The sequence below is a fragment of the Triticum urartu genome, chromosome 7 (assembly GCF_003073215.2).
Source record: "Triticum urartu cultivar G1812 chromosome 7, Tu2.1, whole genome shotgun sequence".
Taxonomy (NCBI): domain Eukaryota; kingdom Viridiplantae; phylum Streptophyta; class Magnoliopsida; order Poales; family Poaceae; genus Triticum; species Triticum urartu.
In genome coordinates this window covers 674,576,120-674,601,810 of record NC_053028.1, presented here as the reverse complement: position 1 = coordinate 674,601,810, position 25,691 = coordinate 674,576,120, and the positions used below count along the sequence as shown (strand labels likewise).

Below are 25,691 nucleotides of genomic sequence, written 5' to 3'. Positions count from 1 at the left end.
ATATTGGGCTATTAAAGAGCTTAACTATGATTTTAAACTTGCCGTTGAGAAGAGGTTATTTGATATTAGCTCACTTGATGAATGGAGAATCCAAGCTTATGAAAATGCCAAGTTGTTTAAAGAAAAAGTTAAAAGATGGCATGACAAAAGGATACAAAAGTGTGAGTTTAATGTAGGTGATTATGTATTGCTATACAACTCTCGTTTAAGATTTTTTGCAGGAAAACTTCTCTCTAAATGGGAAGGCCCCTATGTCATCGAGGAGGTCTACCGTTCCGGTGCCATAAAAATCAACAACTTCGAGAGCACAAATCCGAAGGTGGTAAACGGTCAAAGAATTAAACATTATATCTCAGGTAATCCCATAAATGTTGAAACTAATATTATTGAAACCGTAACCCCGGAGGAATACATAAGGGACACTTTCCGGAACGTTTCAGACTCCGAAAAGGAATAGGTATGTGGTACGGTAAGTAAACCGACTCCAAAACAATTTTTAAGGCAATATTTCTCCGTTTTGGAATATTTAGAAAAATAAAAAAATAAGTAGCAGTTCGGGAAGGACACGAGGGCCCCACGAGGGTGGTGGGCGCGCCCCCTACCTCGTGAGCGCCTCGTGTGCCCTCCGGACTCCGTTTTCTTGCACAATACGTATTTTGGTCGTAAAAATTCATTATATATTCTCCTGGGGGTTTTGACTCCCGTATCGCGTAAAAATCTTCTGTTCTTGTTTCGAGCTGTTTTCTGTCAGGGTTTTCCAGGCTAGGCATCATGTCGTCTCCCTCCTCCAACAATGGTGACAACGATGCTTGGCTAATGCAGATAGATCTGAAGAGGGAAGAACCCACGAGGGTCAACAAGGATGAAAGGATCAAGAAGGCCACGGAGGATCAAGCTCCGGCAGCAAAAGACATCCTTCAACTTGATCATAACCTTCTTACCCCAACTGAGATCAACGCTTTCAAGATGATTGAGTTAGCTCGTATACAAAACAAATATCTCACACAAGAAAAATATTTTGTTGAAGGAGCATATTGTCGCACTCAAGGCCATTATTCGCAAGCTGGAGGACCTCTTACGCTCGATGTGCGATTAGCCGTCACCTCCACCGTCTCCTCCAACAAAGAAGAATTGAGTATCTGGGTATGGGCACTCCCCATGGCAACTGCCAAGCTTGGGGGAGGTGCCCCGGTATCGTATCACAATCACAACTCCTATCTTTACCGTTTTTCTTAGTTCGATCCTATTAGTAGTATCTTGATCTAGTAGAATAAAGTCTATGGCATGATCTAGTTTTGAGTTTTGCTTTATGATCTCTCTATGTAATCGAGTCCGTGAGCTATATATAATAAAGATTAGTGTTGAGTCAAGGGCTTGATTATTTTGCCATGATCTTGGGTGAATAAAAGAAAAGTGAAAAAGAATAAAAAGAAACAAAAAAGTTCATATTGATTTTATTGAGAGTAATGACTTCGCATAGAAAGAGTATGATGATTAAAAGTTGTTGGGAGTTGGCAGACATAGCTTTGGTCATTGTTGCAATTAATAGGAAGTAATAAGGAAAGAGAGGTTTCACATATAGATATATTATCATTGACATCTTTTATGATTGGGAGCACTCATTAAAATATGACATGCTAAAGAGTTGATGTTGGACAAGGAAGACAACGTAATGAGTTATGTCTTTCTTACATCTGAGATAAAGTATGTTGTCATGGTTCCTCTAACTTGTTGAGCTTGCCTTTCCTCCTCATGCTAGCCAAATTCTCAGCACCAAGTAGAAATACTACTTGTGCTTCCAAATATCCCTAAACCAGTTTTGCCATGAGAGTCCACCATATCTACCTATGGATTGAGTAAGATCCTTCAAGTAAGTTGTCATCGGTGCAAAACAATAAAAATTGCTCTAAATATGTATGATTGATTGGTGTGGGAGAAATAAGCTTTATACGATCGTGTGATGTGGAAGTAATAAAAGCGACGGACTGCATAATAAAGGTTCATATCACAAGTGGCAATATAAAGTGACGTTCTTTCGCATTGAGATTTTATATATATCCAACCATAAAAGCGCATGGCAACCTCTGCTTCCCTCTGCGAAGGGCCTATCCTTTATTATTATCTCCTACCTTATGCAAGATTCATGGTGATCTTCACCTTTCCTTTTTCATTTTATCCTTTGGCAAGCTCAGCATGTTGGAAAGAACATGATATATATCTAATTGGATGTAGGGGAGCATGAACCATTATTGTTGACATTACCCTTGAGGTAAAAGGTTGTGGGGCAAAACTATAAGCCCCTATCTTTCTCTGTGTCCGATTAAAGCTCCGTAACCACAAGTATTGCGTGAGTGTTATCAATTATGGGAGACTAAATGATAGTTGAGTATGTGGACTTGCTTTTTAGCTCTGACATAGACTCTTTCCGATGTTATGATAAATTGCCATTGCTTCAATGACTGAGATTATAGTTTGTTGGAGCCCAATAAGGTTTATGATTTATACTCTTGCATTGTGAATAGATCATCACTTGAACATAAGTAATCATATGACAAAATCTATATATGTTGCTGTTATAAGAATAATCATGATGCCTTCATGTCCGTATTTTATTTTTATCGACGCCTCTACCTCTAAACATGATGACATATTTATTGTTATCGGCTTTTCGCTTGAGGACAAGCGAGGTCTAAGCTTGGGGGAATTGATACGTCCATTTTACATCATGCTTTTATATCGATATTTATCGCATTATGGACTGTTATTTCACTTTATATCACAATACTTATGGCTATTCTCTCTTATTTTACAAGGTTTACATAAAGAGGGAGAATGCCGGCAGCTGGAATTCTGGTCTGGATAAGGAGCAAATATTAGAGACCTATTCTGCGCAACTCCAAAAGTCCTGAAACTCCACGGGACTTCTTAGAAGAAATAAAGAAAAATCCATGCCAAAGATGAAGGCCAGGGGGCCCACACCTTGCTCACGAGGGTGGTGGGCGCGCCCCCCTATCTCGTGGGCCCCCTGGTGGCTCTCCGATGCCCATCTTCTCCTATATGAGGTCTTTCGATGAGAAAAAAATAAGAAGGAACTTTTCGGGACGAGACTCCGCTGCCACGAGGCGGAACCTTGGCGGATCCAATCTAGAGCTCCGGCAGAGCTGTTCTGCCGGGGATACTTCCTTCTCGGAGGGGGAAATCATCACCATCATCATCACCAACGCTCCTGTCATCGGGAGAGGGCAATCTCCATCAACATCTTCACCAGCACCATCTCATCTCCAAACCCTAGTTCATCTCTTGTATCCAATTCTTGTCTCAAAGTCCGGGATTGGTGCTAGTAGGTTGCCAGTAGTGTTGATTACTCCTTGTAGTTGATGCTAGTTGGTTTAATTGGTGGAAGACCATATGTTCAGATCCTATATGCATATTATTACCCCTCTGATTATGAACATGAATATGCTTTGTGAGTAATTACGTTCGTTCCTGAGGACAAGGGAGAAGTCTTGCTATGAGTAGTCATGTGAATTTGGTATTCGTTTGATATTTTGATAAGATGTATGTTGTCTAGCCTCTAGTGGTGTTATGTGAACGTCGACTACATAACACTTCACCATTATTTGGGCCTAGAGGAAGGCATTGGGAAGTAATAAGTAGATGATGGGTTGCTAGAGTGACAGAAGCTTAAACCCTAGTTTATGCGTTGCTTCGTAAGGGGCTGATTTGGATCCATATGTTTCATGCTATGGTTAGGTTTACCTTAATACTTTTGTTGTAGTTGCGGATGCTTGCTATAGAGGTTAATCATAAGTGGGATGCTTGTTGAAGTAAGAACAGTACCCAAGCACCGGTCCACCCACATATCAAATTATCAAAGTATCGAACGCGAATCATATGAACGTGATGAAAACTAGCTTGACGATATTCCCATGTGTCCTCGGGAGCGCTTTTCCTATTATAAGAGTTTGTTCCGGCTTGTCCTTTGCTACAGAAGGATTGGTCCACCTTGCTGCACTTTATTTACTTTTGTTACTTGTTGCTCGTTACAATGTATCCTATCACAAAACTATCTGTTACCACTTATTTCAGTACTTGAAGAGAATACCTTGCTGAAAACCGCTTATCATTTCCTTCTGCTCCTCGTTGGGTTCGACACTCTTACTTATCGAAAGGACTACGATAGACCCCCTATACTTGTGGGTCATCAAGACCGAGTTTAGGACTTTGTGAAACCCTAGCAGTCTCGGTGCCACCGAACTGTGACTCAGTCTGACCGAGTTCACTAGTTTAGGTTCCAACAGATGCTTCGGTATCACCGAGTTTACAAATCGGTTGATCCTAAATGCTTTCTGTGGAAAATTAAAACTAAGTTTTTGACTCATTCTTTTGCAAAAACCTCTGCATTTTGTGATGCTCATCCACTCTATCTCATCTATATCTATTCACAGGGGCTGCTGTCAGTGTTTGCAACATGTCTGATCAGAGTGACATCCAGAATAGGTCAGAGGAGCAGGTTCACCTGAGTGAGGGCACTAGTCCCTCTAGCAGTTCAGATGATGGTAGCAGGAGCACCCCAAGCAACTTACCCAAAGCTGCCACCAGGGCCAGAAAGAAGAAGACCTCTGAATCCGAGGATGAAGACTATGTGGCAGTTGAGGATGAGGCCACTTCCAAGAAGAAAGTGGTTAAGAAGGAGTATAGCACTGCTGCTGCCACCAAGTCAGGCATGAAGCAAAAGGTTCCTGCAAGGAGAATTCCAATGTCTAAGGCCAGAGCATCTACTCAAGTCCCTTTGGAATTTGAACCCAAAGAGGCTGCTGCAGAAGGGAAGAAGAGGAAGGAGAGGGTCAAAACGACCACTGCTAGAGTGCTTGGGAGATCCTCAATCACGAGAGATTCTGAAGAGGAAGAGGAAGAAGATGCCGCACCAGCACCCAAAGCTCAGAAGCTTATGGGTGATGCCATCAGGGCAGGGGCTGTTCCATCTAAGCCTAAGACTGCTCCAAAGGCTGCTGCTCCAGCTCCAAAGCCAAAACCGAAGAGGAGCACCAGGAACATCCCTGCTGAGGAAAAGAACAAGGCCCCAGTGCCTGAAGCTAAAATGGAAGAATAAGATGATGAGTCACATGTCTTGAGGAAGCTGAAGCCAAAAATCCCAGATCACAATGATGCTCATCCAGTTGCTGAGAACATGAAGATCAGGAAGGACTCAGTTCTGAGGCTATGGAGAGAGTCAGATCCATATGCCACCAGGAGAAGGACTGCTGTGGACTACATGTTCCATACAAAGGAACATCAGGACTTCCATGAGACCATCTTGCTTGACAAGAAGCCCATAGTGTGTGACATGAGATGGGTCGACTGGGACTACATCAAGGAGAATGAGGATCACTATCCAGGTGTACTTGACAGTTTCAAGGCTCGTGGAGTCGATGAGTTTGTGGCTCAGAAGCTCACAAAATGGATTGATGAGCTCATCATGCAGTTCTACTCCACAGCTCATTTCTACCCAGATGGAAGGATTGTCTGGATGTCTGAAGGTACGAGGTACCAGTCCACGGTTGCTGAATGGGCGAAGTTGATCAATGCCCCAAAAGAGAGTGAAAATGACTTGGATGTCTATGCCAACAGGAAGACGGATCACAACACAATGGCACACATGTACAAGGAGATCCCAGATGCTGCTCTTGAGACACATAAGTTTGGATCTGTACATTACCTTCTGTCAGGCTTGCCAACCATCAACTGGATCCTCAGGCACACTCTCTTGCCAAAGTCAGGTGATCACAAGATGATCAGAGGCCATGCAATTAACTTGCTTCACATATTTGATGTCCCACAAAAGTTCAAAGTCATGAGCCTAATAGTTGAAACTATCAAGAGGACAGCTGCAGATCAGAAGAGGAGTTGTGGGTATGCCCCACAGATCCAGGAGCTGATCAACTCCAAGATGGGCACCGGTACATATCTGCTGGACAAGGAGCACATGCCTATCTATCCAGACTTCGAGGACAACACTGTGGTTATGAATGAGGATGAACCATCTTCTGTACATGCACAAGCCAAGAAGGAGAAGGCAAAAGCTGAAAAGGCTGCAAGGATGCCAACTACTGAAGAAGCATCTCAGTATCTCCTGAAGAGCAAGCAAGATCAGCTTGGCTACCTGATTGCATCCACTCCGAGGATTGAGAAGGGACTGGCCACCCTGACTCAAAACCAGGAGAGCCTGGAAAGAATCATGGAGCAAAAATTCTATGACTTGGATGTGAAGGTAACTGAGATTCAGTCTGTTGTGGAGCAACTTCAAGATGATATGCAGGAGAGGAAGGGCAAGACAACCACTGATGCATTTGCCAGAGTGCCTAGAGCTCAGAGGTCTGCTGTAGTGCCTGTTCCAGACACCAGAGCCACGTCATCTGCACCAGCTACAGCTTCTGTGCCACCAGCTCCAGCACCTACTCCATCAGCTCCATCTACTTCGACTGAAGCCTTCGTTCTTGGAGTTATCCGGACACCACCACCTGAAGACCAAGCCTGAGAGACGATTTAGTGCTATGCATTTTCTAGGAACTTTTTGGTAACTTGTTGCCAAAGGGGGAGAAAAATGTATAGATCATAGGCTTCGAGAGAGAGCGTTGCTTTTTATTCTCTCTTGCTTTGGTGGTTGAACTTTATTTGCTTTGCCTGTTTGAGATACTTTCTGTCTGTGTGATACTTGGATGATCATGTGTTTGATCATATGCTACCTTAATGCTTGTTGGATGATATTATCTTTTTATCCCTATATAATCATTCACTTTACTTGGTGATGAGTGCATGCATTTAATTATTATCATTTTGAGCGCTCCACCAAGATGTATGTGACATGGAAGAGTAACCCATGAGCCTAACTCTTTGTGCATTTGCAGTCCAAAGCAAACCATAAACTATGCACAAATTTAGGGGGAGCTCTTGCTTTTCACATACTTCTCAAAGCGACAATGTTTTTCACTCTTATTATCATTTGTCGAAGCTTTGATCTATATGTTGTCATCAATTACCAAAAAGGGGGAGATTGAAAGTGCAACTATCCCTAGGTGGTTTTGGTAATTCCTAACAACATATAGCTCATTGAGCTAATGCTATTCCAAGATTAATATTTCTGGAAAAGCTCAATGAATGGCATGGCATGGATGAGGAATGTGGACCCCTCAAAATATTAAGGACAAGAAGATTGGCTCAAGCTCAAAGCTCAAGACTCTACATTTTATATTTTAGTGATCCAAGATCACATTGAGTCTATAGGAAAAGCCAATACTATCAAGGAGGGATGAGGTGTTGTTTAATGAGGTTCTTGCTTCATAGTGCTTAGTGATATGCTCCAAAACCCTCAACTACCTTCCCACATCCACATATGACCTAAACCAAAAGTCAAACTCGGCCCTACCAATTCTTTCTATCCGGCGCCACCGAGTTTCAAATGTCATAGCCACTGCCACAAACCCTAGGCAAATCGGTCTCACCGATAGGGATTTCGGTCACACCGAGATGGGGTTGTAATCTCTCTGTTTCCCTTCGTAACGTTTCGGTCCTACCGAGATGAGCGATCGGTCCCACCGAGATTGCAATGTAAACTCTCTGTTTCTCTTCCGTAACATTTCGGTCCCACCGAAATGAGTGATCGGTCCCATCGAGTTTACCTGACCAACTCTCTGGTTAGCTTATTACCAAAATCGGTCCCACCGAGTTTGTGTAATCGGTCACACCGAGATTACGTTATGCCCTAACCCTAACCATATCGGTCCTACCGAGTTGCATCTCAGTCCCACCGAAAACCCTAACAGTCACTAGGTTTGCTAAATCGTTCTGACTGAGTCTTTCACTTCGGTCTCACCGAGATTGGTAAATTATGTGTAACGGTTAGTTTTTGTGTGGAGGCTATATATACCCCTCCACCCACTCTTCATTTGTGGAGAGAGCCAGCAGAACATACCTACACTTCCAACCTATATTTTCTGAGAGAGAACCACCTACTCATGTGTTGAGGCCAAGATATTCCATTCCTACCATATGAATCTTGATCTCTAGCCTTCCCAAGTTGCTTTCCACTCAAATCATCTTTCCAGCAAATCCATATCCTGTGAGAGAGAGTTGAGTGTTGGGGAGACTATCATTTGAAGCACAAGAGCAAGGAGTTCATCATCAACACACCATTTGTGACTTCTTGGAGAGTGGTGTCTCCTAGATTGGCTAGGTGTCACTTGGGAGCCTCCGCCAAAGATTGTGGAGTTGAACCAAGGAGTTTGTAAGGGCAAGGAGATCGCCTACTTCGTGAAGATCTACCGCTAGTGAGGCAAGTCCTTCGTGGGCGATGGCCATGATGGAATATACAAGGTTGCTTCTTCCTGGACCCTTCATGGGTGGAGCCCTCCGTGGACTCGCGCAACCGTTACCCTCCGTGGGTTGAAGTCTCCATCAACGTGGATGTACGATAGCACCACCTATCGGAACCATGACAAAAACATCTGTGTCTCCAATTGCGTTTGAATTCTCCAAACCCTTCCCTTTACATTCTTGCAAGTTGCATGCTTTACTTTCCGCTGCTCATAGACTCTTTGCATGCTTGCTTGAATTGTGTTAAGATTGCTTGACTTGTGCTAAGTTAGCTAAAATCTGCTAAAGACTAAAATTTTAAAAAAGGATAGATTTTTATTTTGTCAAGTAGTCTAATCACCCCCCTCTAGACATACTTTCGATCCTACACCTTGTTTAATTTCCATTCGTGCTTACTGAAGGATGAATGCTATGTTAATTGCTATGATCCCTTGGATTCGTTTGAAATATCCCTTTTTGATGAACTTGAAGCTTGTTATGCTTGTGGCCAAGATGCCAATTTGAATTATGCTTATGGAGATGAAATTGCTATAGTTCCTTATGTTAAGAATGAAATTGTTGCTATTGCATCCACACATGATAGTCCTATTATCTTTTTGAATTTACCCAACTACACTATATCGGAGAAGTTTGCACTTATTAAGGATTACATTGATCAGTTGTGTTTTAATATTGCACATGATGATCAAGGAAGAGAAGAGATCAAGCAACGAGAGGAGAGGGAAGCCATGGATGTAGAGGAGGCTACTCCCTCGATGTTTCTGCTCGAGGAGGATGGCGGCAGCCTGCTGAGGATGGTGTGTCCCCTGCCGATGGACGACGTCGATCCCCTTGAATCCTTCTTGTCCAGTTTAACTTTCACAGGAGAAGAATCCAAGGAAGTGCGCCGGGAGTTCCTTGGCGCGCTGTCGTCCTGGCCATTCGAGGAATCGCTTCGGAAGATGTGGGAGGATATCGTTCCTCCATCCAATTTCCCCTTGCCGACAGAATTGGAAGGATCGATTCAGCCCTATCCCTAGCTAGCTACTCCTTCTTCCTCCTCATGTTATCGATTCCTTCCTTCCGCTTCAGTATGATTAATTAAGTATTAATGTTATCGACTTGCCTATGCCCATATATAATTATTTTTGTGTTTAACAATTGTGACAATTGATGGATCGATAATGGCGATCGAATTTGTTTGTCTATGAACTATTATCTGGTTGTTGTTTTTTGAACTGTCACGGGGGGAGGGGATCCCTCGCTACCTAAATATATTGCTCAAAAAGCTGCCATACCCAAGAGTCGCCCATTAAGCTTTGGCTGATCCAGTTTATAAAGAAAAGAGGATCGAAAACCTAAACAAATTGACCCCGTTTATAAGGGAAACCGGGGCGAAAGCTGTACAAGTAACAAGGTTACAAAAGAGATAACAAAAAGATAAAGCCCAAGACAAGGCATGCCTAGCTAGAAGACGGAAGGACCATCGCCATGAAGTACACCAGTAGAAGTGGGGGGGGGGTCGTCGAGGGATCACAATACTAGGACTTTGCAAGCAGCCTAAAGCCCGTACCGGCGTGCGTACTGAGCCCCCTGTCCCAACTCAAGAGCATCCACAATCAACGAGTGCAACTGAACAAGAACCTTGACCGGGAGCTCCAGCAGGTGAGCAGTTTACCCTGTTCTAGCCTCGGCCACGCCCCAGCCTCGGCCACTCGGACACAGCCGCGCACTGATACGTCTCCAACGTATCTATAATTTTTAATTGTTCCATGCTATTATATCCATATTGGATGTTTTTATGCATTAATATGCTATTTTATATCATTTTTTGGGACTAACCTATTAACCTAGTGCCCAATGCCAGTTGCTGTTTTTTCTTCTTATTTTTGTCTTTTTACAGAAAATAAGTACCAAACGGAGTCCAAATGAAATGACACTTTTTGAGGATTTTTCTTGGACGAGAAGACAACCCCGAAGCTTCGGAAGGAGGCCAGAGGAGCCACGAGACACTACTAGGGAAAACCTTATACACAGAGGTATAGCAGTAGCGCTGGTTAGGGAAGGGCGCTACTGATATTTAGCAGTAGCGCGCGTCAGAAACACACGCTACAGAAATGGTCTTAGCAGTAGCGCGCCTCCAGGAAAACACGCTACTACTAGAATTCCCACACTGTTCCCGGTAGGCTAAGAATAGTAGTAGCGAGTCTATGGAAAGCACGCTATTGCTAAATGCCTTGTAGCAGCGCTTTTCTGGTGTAGCGTGCTACTGCTAAGAAAAAGAAAATAAATAGAAAAGGAAATGAAAATGAAAGAAAGAGAAAAGGAGAAATGAAAAAAGAAAATGTAAAGAAAAACAAAAGAAAAATAAAATTAAAACAGAAAGGCATATCAGTAGCGCGTTTCTTTGGAAAATGCTATAGCTAACTTAGCTATAGCGCTATAGCTATTTTGACTTAACCCCCGCGGGCTCAAAATTTCGCTAAGTCCTTTTCCCTCTCTCCCCCCTGTCCCCTAACTCCTCCATCGCCACCGTCGATCGCCCTGCCGTCTTCGACAACGCCACCGCCGCCCGAGGCCGCTCACCACCACCACCACCCGAGACCGTCGTCGACCTCTCTGCCGCCGCCCGAGGCCGTCGCCGACCTCACCGTCACCTCCCTTGAGCTCGCGGCCGCTGCCCTCGACCTCACTGCCGCCGCCCGAGCCCGCCCAGGACCTCCGCCGCCCGAGCCTGAGCCTGCCCTCGCTGCCGACCGTAAGGCTCTGCCTCTCCTCTCCCCTACCCTCCCCTCTCTCTCTGCTAGGGCAATTCATATGTTGCTGCCGTGTTGATGTTCATATGAACCCTAGGTGTTCATATGAACCTTAGATTTGTTTTGGGCAGTAGGCATGTTTTTAGCATTTAGGAAAAATGATTAGCAATTTTTTTTAGGAAATTAGCTAGGGCAAATTTTTATGAAAATGCCTAAAGAGTAATTCCATTTAGTTTTAAATTAATAGATGGTATACAAATAATAGTAGCATTTAGCTTTAAATTAATAGAGGCTATAAACAAAAAATAGTTAGCTATAAAAAATTATTTAGACTATGGACCTGAATCTGGTCCAAATTTCATTCAAATGAAATTTGAATTATTTGGACTATGGACCTGAATATTTTTGAAGAAATTGGGTGTAGGTACTAAGGTCTTGCTGTGGAAATTTTGGTGAGGTCAGAAGGGTTAGAGAAAATAGAGTTCCTAGACTTTTAGCTAAAAACAAAAGTATTTAGGTATGAATAAAAAACAGTAGCTATGGCATTTAGCCATAAACAAAAAAACAGAATTGTTTTTCTTTTCAAAAACTTGGTTAAAGTAATTGTTGCTATGTAAACAAAAAACAAGATTGCTTTTATATGATATGTCATTGATGTTCATTTGCATATTCCATTATTGTTGATTATATCTTTTCATTAAAGTGGTCATGTTATATATGCAAATGCCTCAATAGTGTTTCCTCATGTTATATGCAACATTGAAGTGGTTCGGTTATGCCCAAGTGGCCTTTTGTTGTTTCCAGGGAATGAAGCCGAGTGACCTATGTTTTGCCGGAATGTTGATTCATTTCCATTCCGGCAAATTTCAGGTTCTCGATTTTTCCACTTTTTAGCAAAGGTCATGCCGAAATTTTCCGTGAATTTCGGCATGACTTGTGTTACAAACTAGGACATATCGAGTGCCCGAGATTTGCCGCATCGGGAAGGAGTCAACATTCCAGAAAAACATAGGCCTTTTTATGTCATTATTCATTTGATTAGGTCTAGAATTAATTGACTAGATTTAATCATAGGAAACATGGCTAGCAACGATGAAGGACAGTGTTCTGGTGATTGCGACAACGTCTACCTGGCGGCAGACGAATTTTTGAGCTTTCCCGACGATCAATGGTTGATGTTGCTGGGCCCACCTGTCACATTGGAGACTGATGCCGACATCGAGACTGACGCTGAGACTGAGACCGGCATCGAGACCGGCGCTGAGACTGAAACCGGCGTCGAGACTAGTGGAGCCAGTACAGAACCGAAAGCAAAGAGGCAACGACGCCCAAACCAGCTCATGAATACTAGACTGGTGGTCATGGAGGTGGACAATGACATTTTTGAGCCAAAAGCGCCCGCAGAAGCGTGCGCGTGCTACGACAATCAAATAGGCTGCATCGTACGGACAACCGCCACCATCAACGATGAGAAACTACAGAAGATAGATAATATGAGGCCCTCCCTCCTAAAGAAGCTGCACCAATTATTCTCGTTCCTGGGCCTGGATGAAAAGGAATATAAAAATCCAGATAAAGACCCGACAATGAAGAAGATAAACAAACACGCCATGACCAAGTTTAGCGACGCGTTGGCTGCCTGGAAAGCAAGGGTGAAACATCGGATCGTCAAGAAAAAGGAACCCTACTCCGAGATTGTGAAGGATAATCCGACAATCACGGAAGAGCAGTTTCAAATATTCAAGGCGGCTTGAGAGGTCGAAGCTGCCAAAAAGAAGTCAAAGTACATGAAGGGGCTTCAAGAGAGGAACATGGGGTCCCACCACCTCAGAAGCCATGGTTACGGCGGAAAGAGGTCCATATGAGCCAAGGAGGATGCGGGACGCGAAAGTCTGGGCATCACAGACCCCTTGGCGGACTTCACCGTCCCGCAGGAGCGTGACGTCCTCAGGGCCCGACACCATTGGGACCCAGTCAAGAAGGTTTTTACGACGGACCCGGTCACGAGGAGTTCATGAGACTGCTGGTAATTTTAGTTTCTGATCAATTCGACTGCACGTTTAGTCATATTTGTAAATGATCCTTGTTCCTTTTGCAGAGAGAGCAGCACAGGATTGCGCCCGAAAGCGACTCGCCGTCTGAGGCGTTGGTGAGGCCCAAGCGGGACACTCCATTCAACTGGGCGTTGAACATATTGAAAGGACTCCGGTGAATGCTAGGCCGTTGTATGGACGCATGCACGGTGTCGGAGACGGCGCCACGTGGAAGAAGTACTACCGTGAGACCACAGAGGAGAGAAAGGAAAGACGGAGGTTAACTGAAGAAAACATCGACAAGAAGGTTGAGATTGCGGTTGAGAAGAAATCAGCTGAGACAGTCGCAACAGCGGTAGCTACCGCAAAACATGCGGTTGCAGATTTGTCTGGTGTCTTGGTTCCGGCCGTTTTCAATTGGTGCAGGAAAAATCCAGAAAAAATGCAGCGGACTTTCCCGTTGCCGACTTTTTCGGGAGCAGCTCGACTAGCGTTGCACCAGCACCTGCTCCCACACCGGCTCTCGCACCTGCTCCTGCACCGGCTCCTGCACCTGCTCATAGCAGCCCGTCCTCCGTCTTGGACGTGCTCGGCGGTGCTTCATCTTTGGCTGAGCTCGACGCCCTCGCGGTATCTGTCACACCGGCCCTCTTCAATAAATGTATAATCTCCCGTTTTCGTTGCCTTTCGGATGTCTCACGTCGCAGACATGTCTTTGTAGGCCGACGTAACCCGGTGCACCATATTGTACACCATCAGTGACCAGAAGGTGGACGTGGGGAAGGCGACGATAATGAAACCGAAGGAACCATTGTTCCACAGCCTGCCGATCCCCCCTGACGTCTTCAAGATTTTTGTGGTTAGTGTCAAACCGGGCCACGAGAATTTGGCTCCTCCAGTATTAGGGGGGGGGGGATGACGACGAGACCCCATGACGGCTTGGTGGTTGCAATGGGTGGGTCATGTTGTGGCCAAAGAGTCTGATTCGTCTAGAGGTGGCTGGAAGCACACCCACGAGCACGCAGCCTCAGCAAGGTATGAACATCAACACCCCACCTACCCAATTAGCGTTGGCTGTCATGCTGGGTGATAGCAGACGGGGTGAGGAAGAGGCTCCATTGGTCGCTGATGACGTTGCCATAGATGAGGATGAGGATGACGATGGCACTCAACAGTATCTCAATACTGGTGCCTATGAGTACTCAGGGTTTGAGTGTCATGAGTCGGTGCCTGAATTGCCGCCTCCGGAGGCTGAACATATTATAGACGACCTTCCAGTACCAAAGAAGCATAGGAAGAGACCGAGGAAAGGCAACAAAGCTGCTTCTATGATCCAGCCGCCTCAACAGCCTTGGGTTCAAGACCGTACACCTATCCCCGGTGCGGCAAAATAGCATATCGTCAGTGAACCAATCCTACCTAAGGCAACGTTAGAGGCCACACACGACGATCTAAGGAGACTTTGTGACGATGTGCTGCGGAGAGAGAAAAGCCTCACCGCCTCGAAAAATCCAGGAATACCCACTCTAAGTGGTTAACGTGCCGTGGCAAAGTTCGTACGTCCACACATGCGCCGCAGACAAGTTCTTCCTTTGATTCGATTACATCTTCGACATGTTTCACTTGAAGAAGCTGGATTTTACGTTTGTCCGCCTTTATGCCTTGTACATGAATTACATCATCGGGATTGAGCAGATACCTTATATCTGTGTTGCTGACCCATACTTCATGCACGAGGCCTTCTTGGTAGTTTGCGCAGAGCACCATGAATACGCGAGGGACTACATTGCCAGTTTCATGGTCGCCAATAAGGAAAAGGAGGCGATTCTCATGCCTTATCATCTCGTGTAAGTCATCCATGCGGATATCCTTCCTTCGATTTCAATCATTCATTTGCACGGTGGATGCTAATTAATTTGAGGTGTACTTATTTTGCGTAGCGGCGGGTGCGCCCCTCATCATCCTCTACCCCCACTACTAGGAAAATGGCTATAGCCAATATCCCTATTAGTGGCGCACCATGGTGGTGGTGCGCCATTGCTATATAGCAGTGGCGCACCAGAAGCAGGTGCGCCATTGTTATTTTTTTAGTAGTGGCGCACCTTTAGTCCAATGCGCCATTGCTATTTTTTTCCCCGGGCCCACCCCCTTCCACATGCTTACCAATGGCGCACCTTGGCGCACCTGGCAAAGGTGCGCCATTGGTAAGCCAGGGGAGGTGGGCATTTTTGGCTAGCAATGGTGCACCACCCCCTGATGCGCCATTGCTATGTGCTGCACCGACTGGTCCGCCTTTTTCTTTTCTTTTCCCCTCTCACCTATCCACCGCATAGCTCGAGCTCCCTCTCACGATTCCTCACCTCCACCAATAGCCGCCGGCCACCACGTCCCCTCACCTGCGCCGCCGGCCGGCCACCGCCACGAAACCCTAGGCCAGCCGGGACCTCACATCTGGATGCCGTGTCCGTGCTGGTGGAGGCGTCCGTGTTTGTTCTCTTCTTCTGCCGACGGCGTCGTTCTCCGCCCACCTAGCGGTCGTCTTCGTCCTCCTCCGCCGCCGTTCTCCGCCCACCCAGTGGCTAGCCGGCCCTCCCCTTCCTTCTCCACATCTCCTTCTCCCCCATCTCCAGCTCTTGTCCCCATCCTCCATCGGGCAGGGATCCCCGCGGCCACGGCTAGGCGGCTCCCAAATCGACGACTGCAGTGCTGCACCCCGCCGGGAGAGGAGGGGGTGGCTTCCTCTGCGTGGTTGTTCTGCTTGGGCGACGACGCATCAGTGCGGTTGCGCGCGGGGAGGTGGAGGGGAAGGGTGAGAGGGTGGGGGCGGCGACCATGGGGAATCTGCCCGGCGGCGAGGTGTGACTGTGAGGAATCTACCTGGCTGTGAGTTTTCTTCCTCTCCCTCCCGAATTTGATTTGCTCATTAGTGTATCAATCTATCTTTCGTCAGGAGGATCATAGGACCATGCTCAAAAACTGCTAGTGAATTAATTAATTTGCCTACTACTACTATACTAGGAGATGACAGGCTGAACGTCTGAAACCTTTGTTGATAATTAGTTCTCGAAGCAGATAGGCGCCTCGTGTTCCCCTGATGACTAGTGGTTCTAGTTGGTACGTACTACATCCCATTACTAGTTTGTACTCGTCAGAAGGAAACTGAGATACTGAGAAACCCAGCTCACGATGTGTGTAGTACTTATTACTCACGATGTACAGGCTCGTGAGATACCAGCTTCATCCATCAGAAGGGAGGCACACTACTGCTCCATTTAAACAGTAAATAGTTATATCTTAGGAGTTGGGAGGCAAAGTTTGTGGAACTAGTTTCTGCACAACAATAGTGCTGGTGGAGGCGTCCGTGCTAGGATGATATTTGTTTGCTTCCATAAAGCTAATGCTAAGCAATTATTTTTCTTCTGTAACACTTTAAAGCACTTCCTTGCATAATATTGAACCTGAAGCTTGTAGTTCTACACTTCTACTGAATTTTACCGAATCTATGTACTGCTTAGGATGTCCTAGTTGCAGTAGAACATGTTTAGGTGTTTTACTGAATTTTACTTCTGATTCAAGGTTTCGTGAGTGGCTGAGATACATGTTGAGAGAACATGGAGGTCCCTTATTGGATGCTTTCAGATCAAAATACCCTGAAAGGTATCACGGCTCCTGTTTTTTTACTTGCTACTCTTATTCTTCTCATAATTTTGCAACTTTGTTATAGCTTATTACTCCATGTCCTCAGAACCAACAATGTAAGTACATATTTTACTATTGGTTAAACAATGTCCTCAGAACTTTGCACGTATATCAGTGCTGGTTTCCATCTTTCAACAACTAAAAGAAGTTAGTAATTTGCTGATGTGGTAGGTTGTGAGGGCAGGAAAAATGTTCAGTGGGGATTGACTTTATAGTTATATAGGATTATTACAACTATAGTGTACTTCATGATAATCACATGCTAACGATGTACCGTATGCTTCCTTCATTTGTTTTGTGCAGGAAGGGAGCTTATACTTGCTTTAATCAAACCGTTGGAGCTGAAGAATTCAGTTATGGTTCTAGAATAGAACACATTCTCATTTCAAAACGCACACACTGTCGAGATGAGGACCCTACGGCACAGCGAGCCGCACTGGACGGTGGCATAATGCATGAGGTACAGAACTTAAACTCCTTCATCGTCACATCAATCACAACGTTTATGTCACTAAATAGTTAATTTCTTAGGAATAGAGCATCTCTCCTTGGCCTAAACTGTAACAAAGTTCAGAATATTAAAGTTTAGATTATTAACCTTAACTTTCATTTATTAAAGATCAGCACACTTTGTTTTGGATCCACACACCTAGGCTCGTCTAATGTGATCGGATCTGGCCAGATTCCTTTTGATGCATCACCTGTTACTCTTTTCGGTGAATTATGTTAGTAGTAATCTTGATTAGCTAGTTGCATGTGTGTTGTTAGCAGGATTAACGTGGCCGTAGCTTAGGTCAAGCATGTACCTTATGTTTTGTCTCATGTAAAAAACTTAGGACTGTGTTTACTGAATAATTAAGTTCTTCTGACAGGGAACTGTGCATCCTGAATGGCATAGACTCTTGGCTTCATGAAATGACCCATATCTATGATTCAAGGTATCTTAGATCTTCGATGTCGGATGCAAATAATTGCTCAATTTCACTTCTCTGCAATGTTCATTCTCACATATTTCTATCATTCTTTGCAGGGATAAAGTAAAGAAAAAGAAGAAAAGATTACTCGAAGATTAGTTTTAGAATTTCCTTTTATTTCTTTGTAATTTTTCTTTTATTTGATACTTGTAAAGACATTGTAATATTCTTACTATAATAAAAATTATGATTCTATTTCATTTTTTGTTTTTAAATTATTTTTCCTTACAGGTTGTTTTCTGTAAATTTGGATTTTTTTGTTTTCCAAATACATTACTAGTGGCGCATTTCAGCCCTTATTAGTGGCGCACCTTCCTTTATTACTAGTGGCGCACCTATAAGGCCATTAGTGGCGCACCTATAGGGAATACCAGTGGAGCACCTAAGGGTTAGTAATGGCGCACTCCCTGGTGCGCCATTAATATTAACTAGCGAAGTAACCCGCGCATTTGCGCGGCTAGATTCTTGTTTGTTATTAAATTTTTTATATTTTGTTTGGTCTCCGTAGTACGGATTTTGGTATTGAAAAATATTGTATGTTATTAGTATTTTGGAATGGCATGTGGAAGAAACATTTTGAATCATGGTAACAGTGTGCTAGCATTTAAAGTCACATGTGCAAAATTAAAATATATTGTAAATCTATACCATTAACTTATGAAAAACTACCATAAAGATAGACCAATTTGAATTTCAGCTAGGACATTGTTTCTTGATTAATTAGTATTATTATTTACAGGAATAATAGTAATTGTTTTTAAATATTTGGTCTTTATATACCCATCATCTGTGTAGCCATCCCAATTTCTAGGTCAAGAAGCAAAACACACTTTTGAATCTAATTATTGTGTAGCTTGTGCAAACTCGTCCACTCAGAAATGTGTGTTTCTAAATTCTCATATTTTATACTCATTTGCATATTCCAACAAAAGGCTTACTCAACCCTTTCATTTTTTTCCTCAGTCATCAACCTTCGTTTAGCCTATGCCATAAGGTGTCCGGTCACCATCGCTTATATATCAACGTCAACACTTTTTATGATGCATCTCTGCACATATATTCTTTATAGATAAGTATATATGGTCGATTTTCCTATGGATTATGCATGATGAGCATATCTTTGAACAACTACAAAGAAAACATTTCAGTGGCTCTCGTACTTCTAAATTAGCATCCTAAATAACTATTTTGGAAAAACCATCTTAGCGACTCAAATTCTCTTAAATTAACGTCCTAAATAATTTCCTGTGAATACAAAACACTAAAGATTACCAGCAAAAAAACACACACTAAAGATTTCTTAAAATAATATCACTTAGCCAACCAATCCAGTTTACGCATCCATTTGGCCAAGCTAGTTGGTTGCAACGTGAATGAAAATAGGCCAACGATTGCAGCGAGAGATGCCTCGCTGATTAGTAGTATCTTTTGATGGCTCAGTTTTTTACTTTTATTGGGACATGAGCATCTCCCTTTTATAGGTATTTGACTGTTAGACAATTTATATACATGTCCATGCATGTGTCTGTTGAATTTTTTTCCTAGAGTTCAAAGTGATCCCTTCGTATGCGTTTGTATTTCTATGAAATATGGCGGGCTAGTATCGTGGTGTATGCGTAAGTCTAGATTCTTTTGCGTAAACTGTTTATGATGCTACTGTTTTTTTAGAAAAAATATCCTGCTGTTGTGCATAAGTCTAGATTCTTTTGCTGGTATCCAGATCTTTGTTGGCACGGCTTCACCTCTTTGGTTACCTGGCATGGCCATGCAACATAAGTCTACATGGTATTGTTATACGTAACATGATGATAGAACATAAATTGTTGACACTAAGCGCACATATTTTGGGACTTAGTTGTCCACTAGTAAGCGTGCACGTGCAACGCACGTTTCATAGTCTATAATAAAACATTTTTAATCTTATTTCTTGTATGGCGAGTTCTTTCCCGAACCATTTAAGTGTGTGCCCATGAAGTGAATCCGAACACATGTCTTCACATGAAATTCACAGTCACATAAATGTATTATAATTAATTACAAAAATATTTAGAAAAAAAAGAAACAATATCTATTATTTGTTCTTTGACGATGATTCTCTCTTAAAGTTTCATGTATTGATGCAATCTGAATGCTTCGTTCCATGGCTGAGATATTGTTTAGAGCTTTATTCCCTTATTTCAAAACATGACCAAAATTTGCCTCCTCAGTCGAATATAATTCTACATATGCATTATACATCATTGTTATTTAAAAAATACCATGTGCAACGTATATAGAAATGACTATGGTGTAAATAATCACCCTGTGTACTGGAAAATGTAGCCCACCATCACACCATGAGTGCATGAAATTAGAAACCAAATAACCATGTAGTGAACCGGAATGTCTCCAACAAATTAGACGCCGTGCTAAGCTAATATATGCACAACAATATTAAAGCAATCAGCATCCATGTATTCATCATTCTTTAATTTGTTCTTTATTTGTCTCAAATTTAACCTAATAATATGATAATGATTATAGCTTTTCCCCCATTCACTTATGTGAAATCGTAGTTATGTCAATTTTAATAACACAAGAGTATATTAGCTAGAGCTCAAAATGATCTGAAAAAATGTGGCTTACTACAACAAAGGGACATCATCAAGCATGTTGGTGCACAAGATGGTGAAAGAAGAAACGATTGCCAAGTTAAGCTCAAGTTTTGATGATGTGTTTGATGTAGGTAAATTCTTAGGGAGTCTATCCAGAATCATATAATCTGTGGGATCAGTACCGATTTCTTACATTATCATCATTCAGTTTCGAGTCCACTAAATGACAACTAATTTTGTTCTGAAATATGTCATATGATCATAATAAATTAGAGTCAGAATTCAAATAGTAATACAACATAGAATAAATATAGTGTTAAGATATTATAAAACCTTCAGGCCAACTTCAACGCTAGACCCCATCCTGTCTGTCCGCATCTTTTGAGGACAAACGGACACATGCAACGTCCCAACATGCGCAAGCATCCCCATTTTTTGTCCCAGACGCGTTCGTTCTACTCCATTCGTAGACTGGGCACGGTCGGGGCTCTACAGGCGCGGGACGTGGCCGGAGCAAGGCGAGGAGGTTGCGGGCGGGCCGGTGCTCTGGCGAGGCGCGACAGGGCGACGGCGTGCGCTACGGGCGGCAGGGTGGCGCAGCTGCGGGCTCTGTGGGGCACAACAACGGTGCTTCTGCGGGCGGCGCGACATGGCCACTGGCGAAGACGGTGCGACTACGAGCGGCGAGGTGTGGCTACGTGTGCTACATGAGTTGTGGGCCCAAGCTGTCTGTTTGGAATGCGTCCTGCGTTGGGTGCCTGGCCGGCGCAAACACAAATTCGGACGGACATAACCTTATTGCCATCTCAAACGGACAAAATTCAGACAAAACGGATGTCCGTTTGAGGCTGTGTGTTGGAGTTGGCCTCGAGATCAACCATTGATATATGACCGAACCAGATTTGTAAACACTTGCCGTAAAAAAAAAGAAATCGGACAACCGAAGCAAACACTCAACTCCCTCACTACACAGGTGGATAAGCTCCTCTCTCCCTCACAGAACATGTCCGCCCCTCTTCCACTACATCCCCATTGGCGGCGAGACGAGCACCCACCCCTGCCTGGTCCATGGCGGCCGCCCTTCCCCTGCCGCTGATCTATGTCCCCTCCCCCACCCCCCTGCCGCTGCGCCGGTCCATGGAGGTCTCTTCACGCAGCCCGGATCTGCCGCCTACGGCTTCCACCTCGCTTCCCTTTTCCCCATCGCTCTCCAGCCCCGCGACGAACGCGTTCGCGGCCACCAGCCTAGTCCGCAGCCACGACTCCGCTCCAGCCGCCATGGATGAGTTTTGCCTCCAACGGGTCGTCGGCACCGACCACCGGGCAGCCTTGGAGGGATCCGGCAGAGGCTCCCCACCTCTACTACGGCTGGAGGAGGCCATCGATGCCCCCTACTTCACGCCGTCCCAGCAACAACGAGCGCCGCCGCGTCCGTTCGTGGGTACCCCCTTCTCAGCGTACTTCGTAGACGGTGAGGAATCCAAGATCCCCATTAGGATATGTATATGTGACTGCTTTTTGTCTAAATCTTGCGTGAACTGAACATAGTTGTGTGCATACTGAACTTTGACTGAAATAATTGCTTGAGAGAATTAGCTATCATCAAATTGTCTACTTTGTTAAATTTAATGTGTTTGTTCAAAGTCTGCTATTGTAGGTTGACATGATGGATGAGTAGTCTGCTGATGATATCATCTACTCTCATTTGGTACTACACAATTCTTAATTGCGGACACTTCCTTTGTAATACGATTAATGGGGACATACAAAAAACATAGGTAGGAAGGTGTACCCATATGTCTCCACTTATTAGATATTAGTTCCATGTGAAGCGATGCAAATTGGAATACATTTTCCAGTACTTTCAGCTATTGCATGAATAAATGACAAAGCAACAAAGCATTAGCATCACAAGCAAAAAACAACATAAATCGTCTTATCAAAAGATGAGGCAGTGGGGCTAATAACTAACCATAGCAGTGAGGTCTTCGCAATTAATTCCCGTGCCTGATGAGTGTTGCTATTTACCTGATGAGTGTTTTTGTAGTTAAAAACAGCATAACAATTGCAACTTACTGTTTGTTATCTCGGAGCTGCACTGAGCATTCTTACATCGTTCGGCTTGTAATACTGTATAATTTCCTAAACACCATCAAGTTTCCAGAAAGCTCATTGTTAGATGCATTGGATAATGTGACTGGTGCAACATATGCACGAAAGGGCTCTTAAGGCCCTTTTCTTCATCTATTTAGATAACAGAGGTCCTGGTCTTCTAGGATTTACACTTGTTTCAGTCATAAACCTGTTGTTGCCTTTTTAGTGTGCTGAAAATCATGACTTTATTGTTTGGATCATTTGAACGCTGCCTTGTTTCAGTTACCACCATATTTTCCTGAGAGACGTTATTCTGTCCTTTTCAGATGTTCTACAAGCAGTCTTGCCCGGGAAGAAAATGCACATCACGGGGAACTTGAGAGTGGAGAAGAAAAACCCAATCCAGGTATTTCACTTCCTTGATCAAAACCCTCCAAGAACTATCAACAAGAGAATGACTGTGTCCTTAATAGATCATTTACATGCTAAGTTTGACTATGTCCTGAATAGGTTCATTTACATGTCAAGTCGACACAGATTCATCATCCATAGAGCCTGAATGTTAAAACAAAATACTATATTGTTAAAACAAATGAGTTGGTTTCATATTCTTGGACTGGGACTTTCTTCTTCTCTCTCTTGGACTGGGTTACAAATAGATCATACATGGTTTTATTCATTCAGTCATACATATTCGAATACTATACTGTTAAAACAACATGATGGAGGGCTCCAGTTTGATGCATCATTAAAATTCATGCTGAAGTCACAGGAGGTAGATCTATTATGGTTTGCCCAAAATTATGCATTGATCAGCACACTGTTGTAAATATGCAAAACAGTGAAGAACATTGTTATAAAGATGCAAATTTGACAGGGATTAGGGAAGCAATGAAGTACACACATATTTGCTAAATAGAATTTCCCTTGTGCAGGCAGGTGCGTTGGCTGAGGACTTGGTTGGCGCCGACGTCGTCGGCTGCGGAAGGCGGCGATGACCAACACTCGCTGGACGGCGATGGCGCAACAGTGGCTTGGCGGCGCCGACGTCTCACTGCAATGTGCGTTTGAACGGCGACATCGAAGAAAGACATCGAGATTAACTGGGATGGAACTGGCCACATACTGCGCACAAGAGGATAGTCTGCATCTGCGTTGGCTAGAAGCTCGTCGGCGCGGGTGTCGTCCACTGCGCATGGCGGCGATGGCGCAGGACAGGCTGGGCGGCTGCGACGTACGTCTGGGCGGGCAAAGGCAGGAAGATCGAGTTGATTCCCGTAAGTTTAGCCGTTTGTTGTGAGGCGGACGTATCAATTGCCGTAATTGTGGCTGTTTTTCTGTAATTGATTGGCTTGAATTTTTTTTGCGGGGAGGTAGAACTGTTCGATCGATGGCAGAGTTTTGTCCGCTTTCTAAATTGCTAAACGCACACAGGTGGGGCCTGACTTTAATCTGGACGGTTAGATGCCTAATCTTGGGGTGGTAGTTTGTCTTGTTTTTCCCTGTGTACGTTTACCTGGGTGGGCATAGTGAAGAATATGTTTGCTTGTTTAATAGTAGTAGAGATGCATGATTTATTATAGTTAAAATTCTATAATAGGTGCGAATCGACATGTGATTGGGTGGTTAGGGGTAGGGTGCACGTGCGTGCGTTTATACAGACACGTGTATGTGCATATGTATGAGCGTGTGTGTCTGCACTATGTTCAAAACAAATGTATTCTAGGCATGCTTTATTTTAAAAAAGAATGCGCAGAGAGATACTTCATTAGATAAAAAAGTATCTCCTAATCTCATTGTCGTCACTATAAGTTTAATTTGTAGAAGTGCAAATCTACTTGGTAGAGCTATTCTTTTTGTCAAACCCATGTCTGAATTAAACATGACGCACTAAGCAGTCTGGACTGTAGTTGATAGGACGCTTATGTTCGGACTATCTATTTGGTAGAGCTACTATTTTTTTAAACCCACAGGACACATCAAATAGGAGTCCAGACTGTTTTTTTCTTTTCACGTGCTAGGGCGCTTATCTTGTGCGTGCGGGGTTAGCTGCCGGACTCTTCTTTTGTTTTTCCGTATTGGATGCTTCCTCTTTTTTACTTTTTAGTCTATGCTTCCTTTTACTATATATTGGACACTTCCCTTAGTGGGTTGTAGATCTATTTTTCTGTTGCAGCACCCACGTAAGCTATGGACTCCCTCTTCCCTGAAACGAAAGACACATTGAACTATATGTGACAGGTCAAACTATTTGTACATAATATTTTTTGTGTTACGTTACATCTTTTAAATCTTAGCCATTAGTTTCTAAAATTTACAATATTTTTTGTGTTACGTTACATCTTTTAAATCTTAGCCATTAATTTCTAAAATTTACGGTTAAGATAATTTAATATATGTGGACGAATGTAATGGCTTGTTTGCCTCTTGTTTTAAGTATATAATAGATTACTAATGGCGTGATGCTAGTGGCGCACCTGTAGTGCGCCATTAGTAGCCAAAACAGGTGCGCCACTAGCAGGCCTTTTCCTAGTAGTGCCCCGATACTCCTACGCTCTTTACTCGGACTCGTCGAAGAACATGAACAAAAAAGATTACACCCACATCAAGTCTGTTCTCGACAGTGTTATGTTTTACTATGGCGTATAGGGTGGAGAGGTCAAGGACAAGAAGAAAAGGGACGACAGGCCCGCCTTCGGCCATAAGACCGACTTCTGCTGCATCTAGCAACCGAGTGATACTCTTAGTGATGGATTCTATGTCCTACACCACATGCTGGAGTACAGACGGGATCATCAGAACCTTCGCATGTCACCTAAATCCGGCGATGCCCATATTCTGCAATGGGCAAAGAACGTAGGAGATATCCCGGATCATCCACTTCGAGGTGAGTTCTATCACATCTAGCGTGAACTTGCTCAAGTCACCGTGAAGGAGGTCCTCGACAAAGCAGGTCTGTTCTACGAGGAAGGGCAAATGTCGCGGGAAGACGTCCGAACACTCATAGCCGCCCAACCTTTCCCTAAGGTCGGGGACTATCTCCCTGACTTGGATGGATGGAGCGACATGTTGGAGTGATTGATGAAACTTTGAGTTATGAACGACGAAACTTTATTTGTGATGTAATTAAACCGTCCTCCTCAACTAGCGAAGATCACTCTGGTCAGGGCATTTTGGGTATGATGAACT

The 25,691-nt window shown here is 43.8% G+C and overlaps 1 protein-coding gene across 1 annotated transcript; it reads left to right on the top strand.

Annotated features, from left to right (window-relative positions):
• Nucleotides 1-21,393: 21,393 nt before the first annotated feature.
• LOC125524231 lies at nt 21,394-23,898 on the top strand. Its single transcript, XM_048689300.1, has 3 exons — nt 21,394-21,879; nt 22,829-22,908; nt 23,438-23,898. The coding sequence occupies exons 1-3, from the start codon at nt 21,477-21,479 to the stop codon at nt 23,498-23,500; spliced, it is 546 nt and encodes a 181-aa protein (XP_048545257.1). The 5' UTR covers nt 21,394-21,476; the 3' UTR covers nt 23,501-23,898.
• The last annotated feature ends 1,793 nt before the right edge of the window (nt 23,899-25,691 follow it).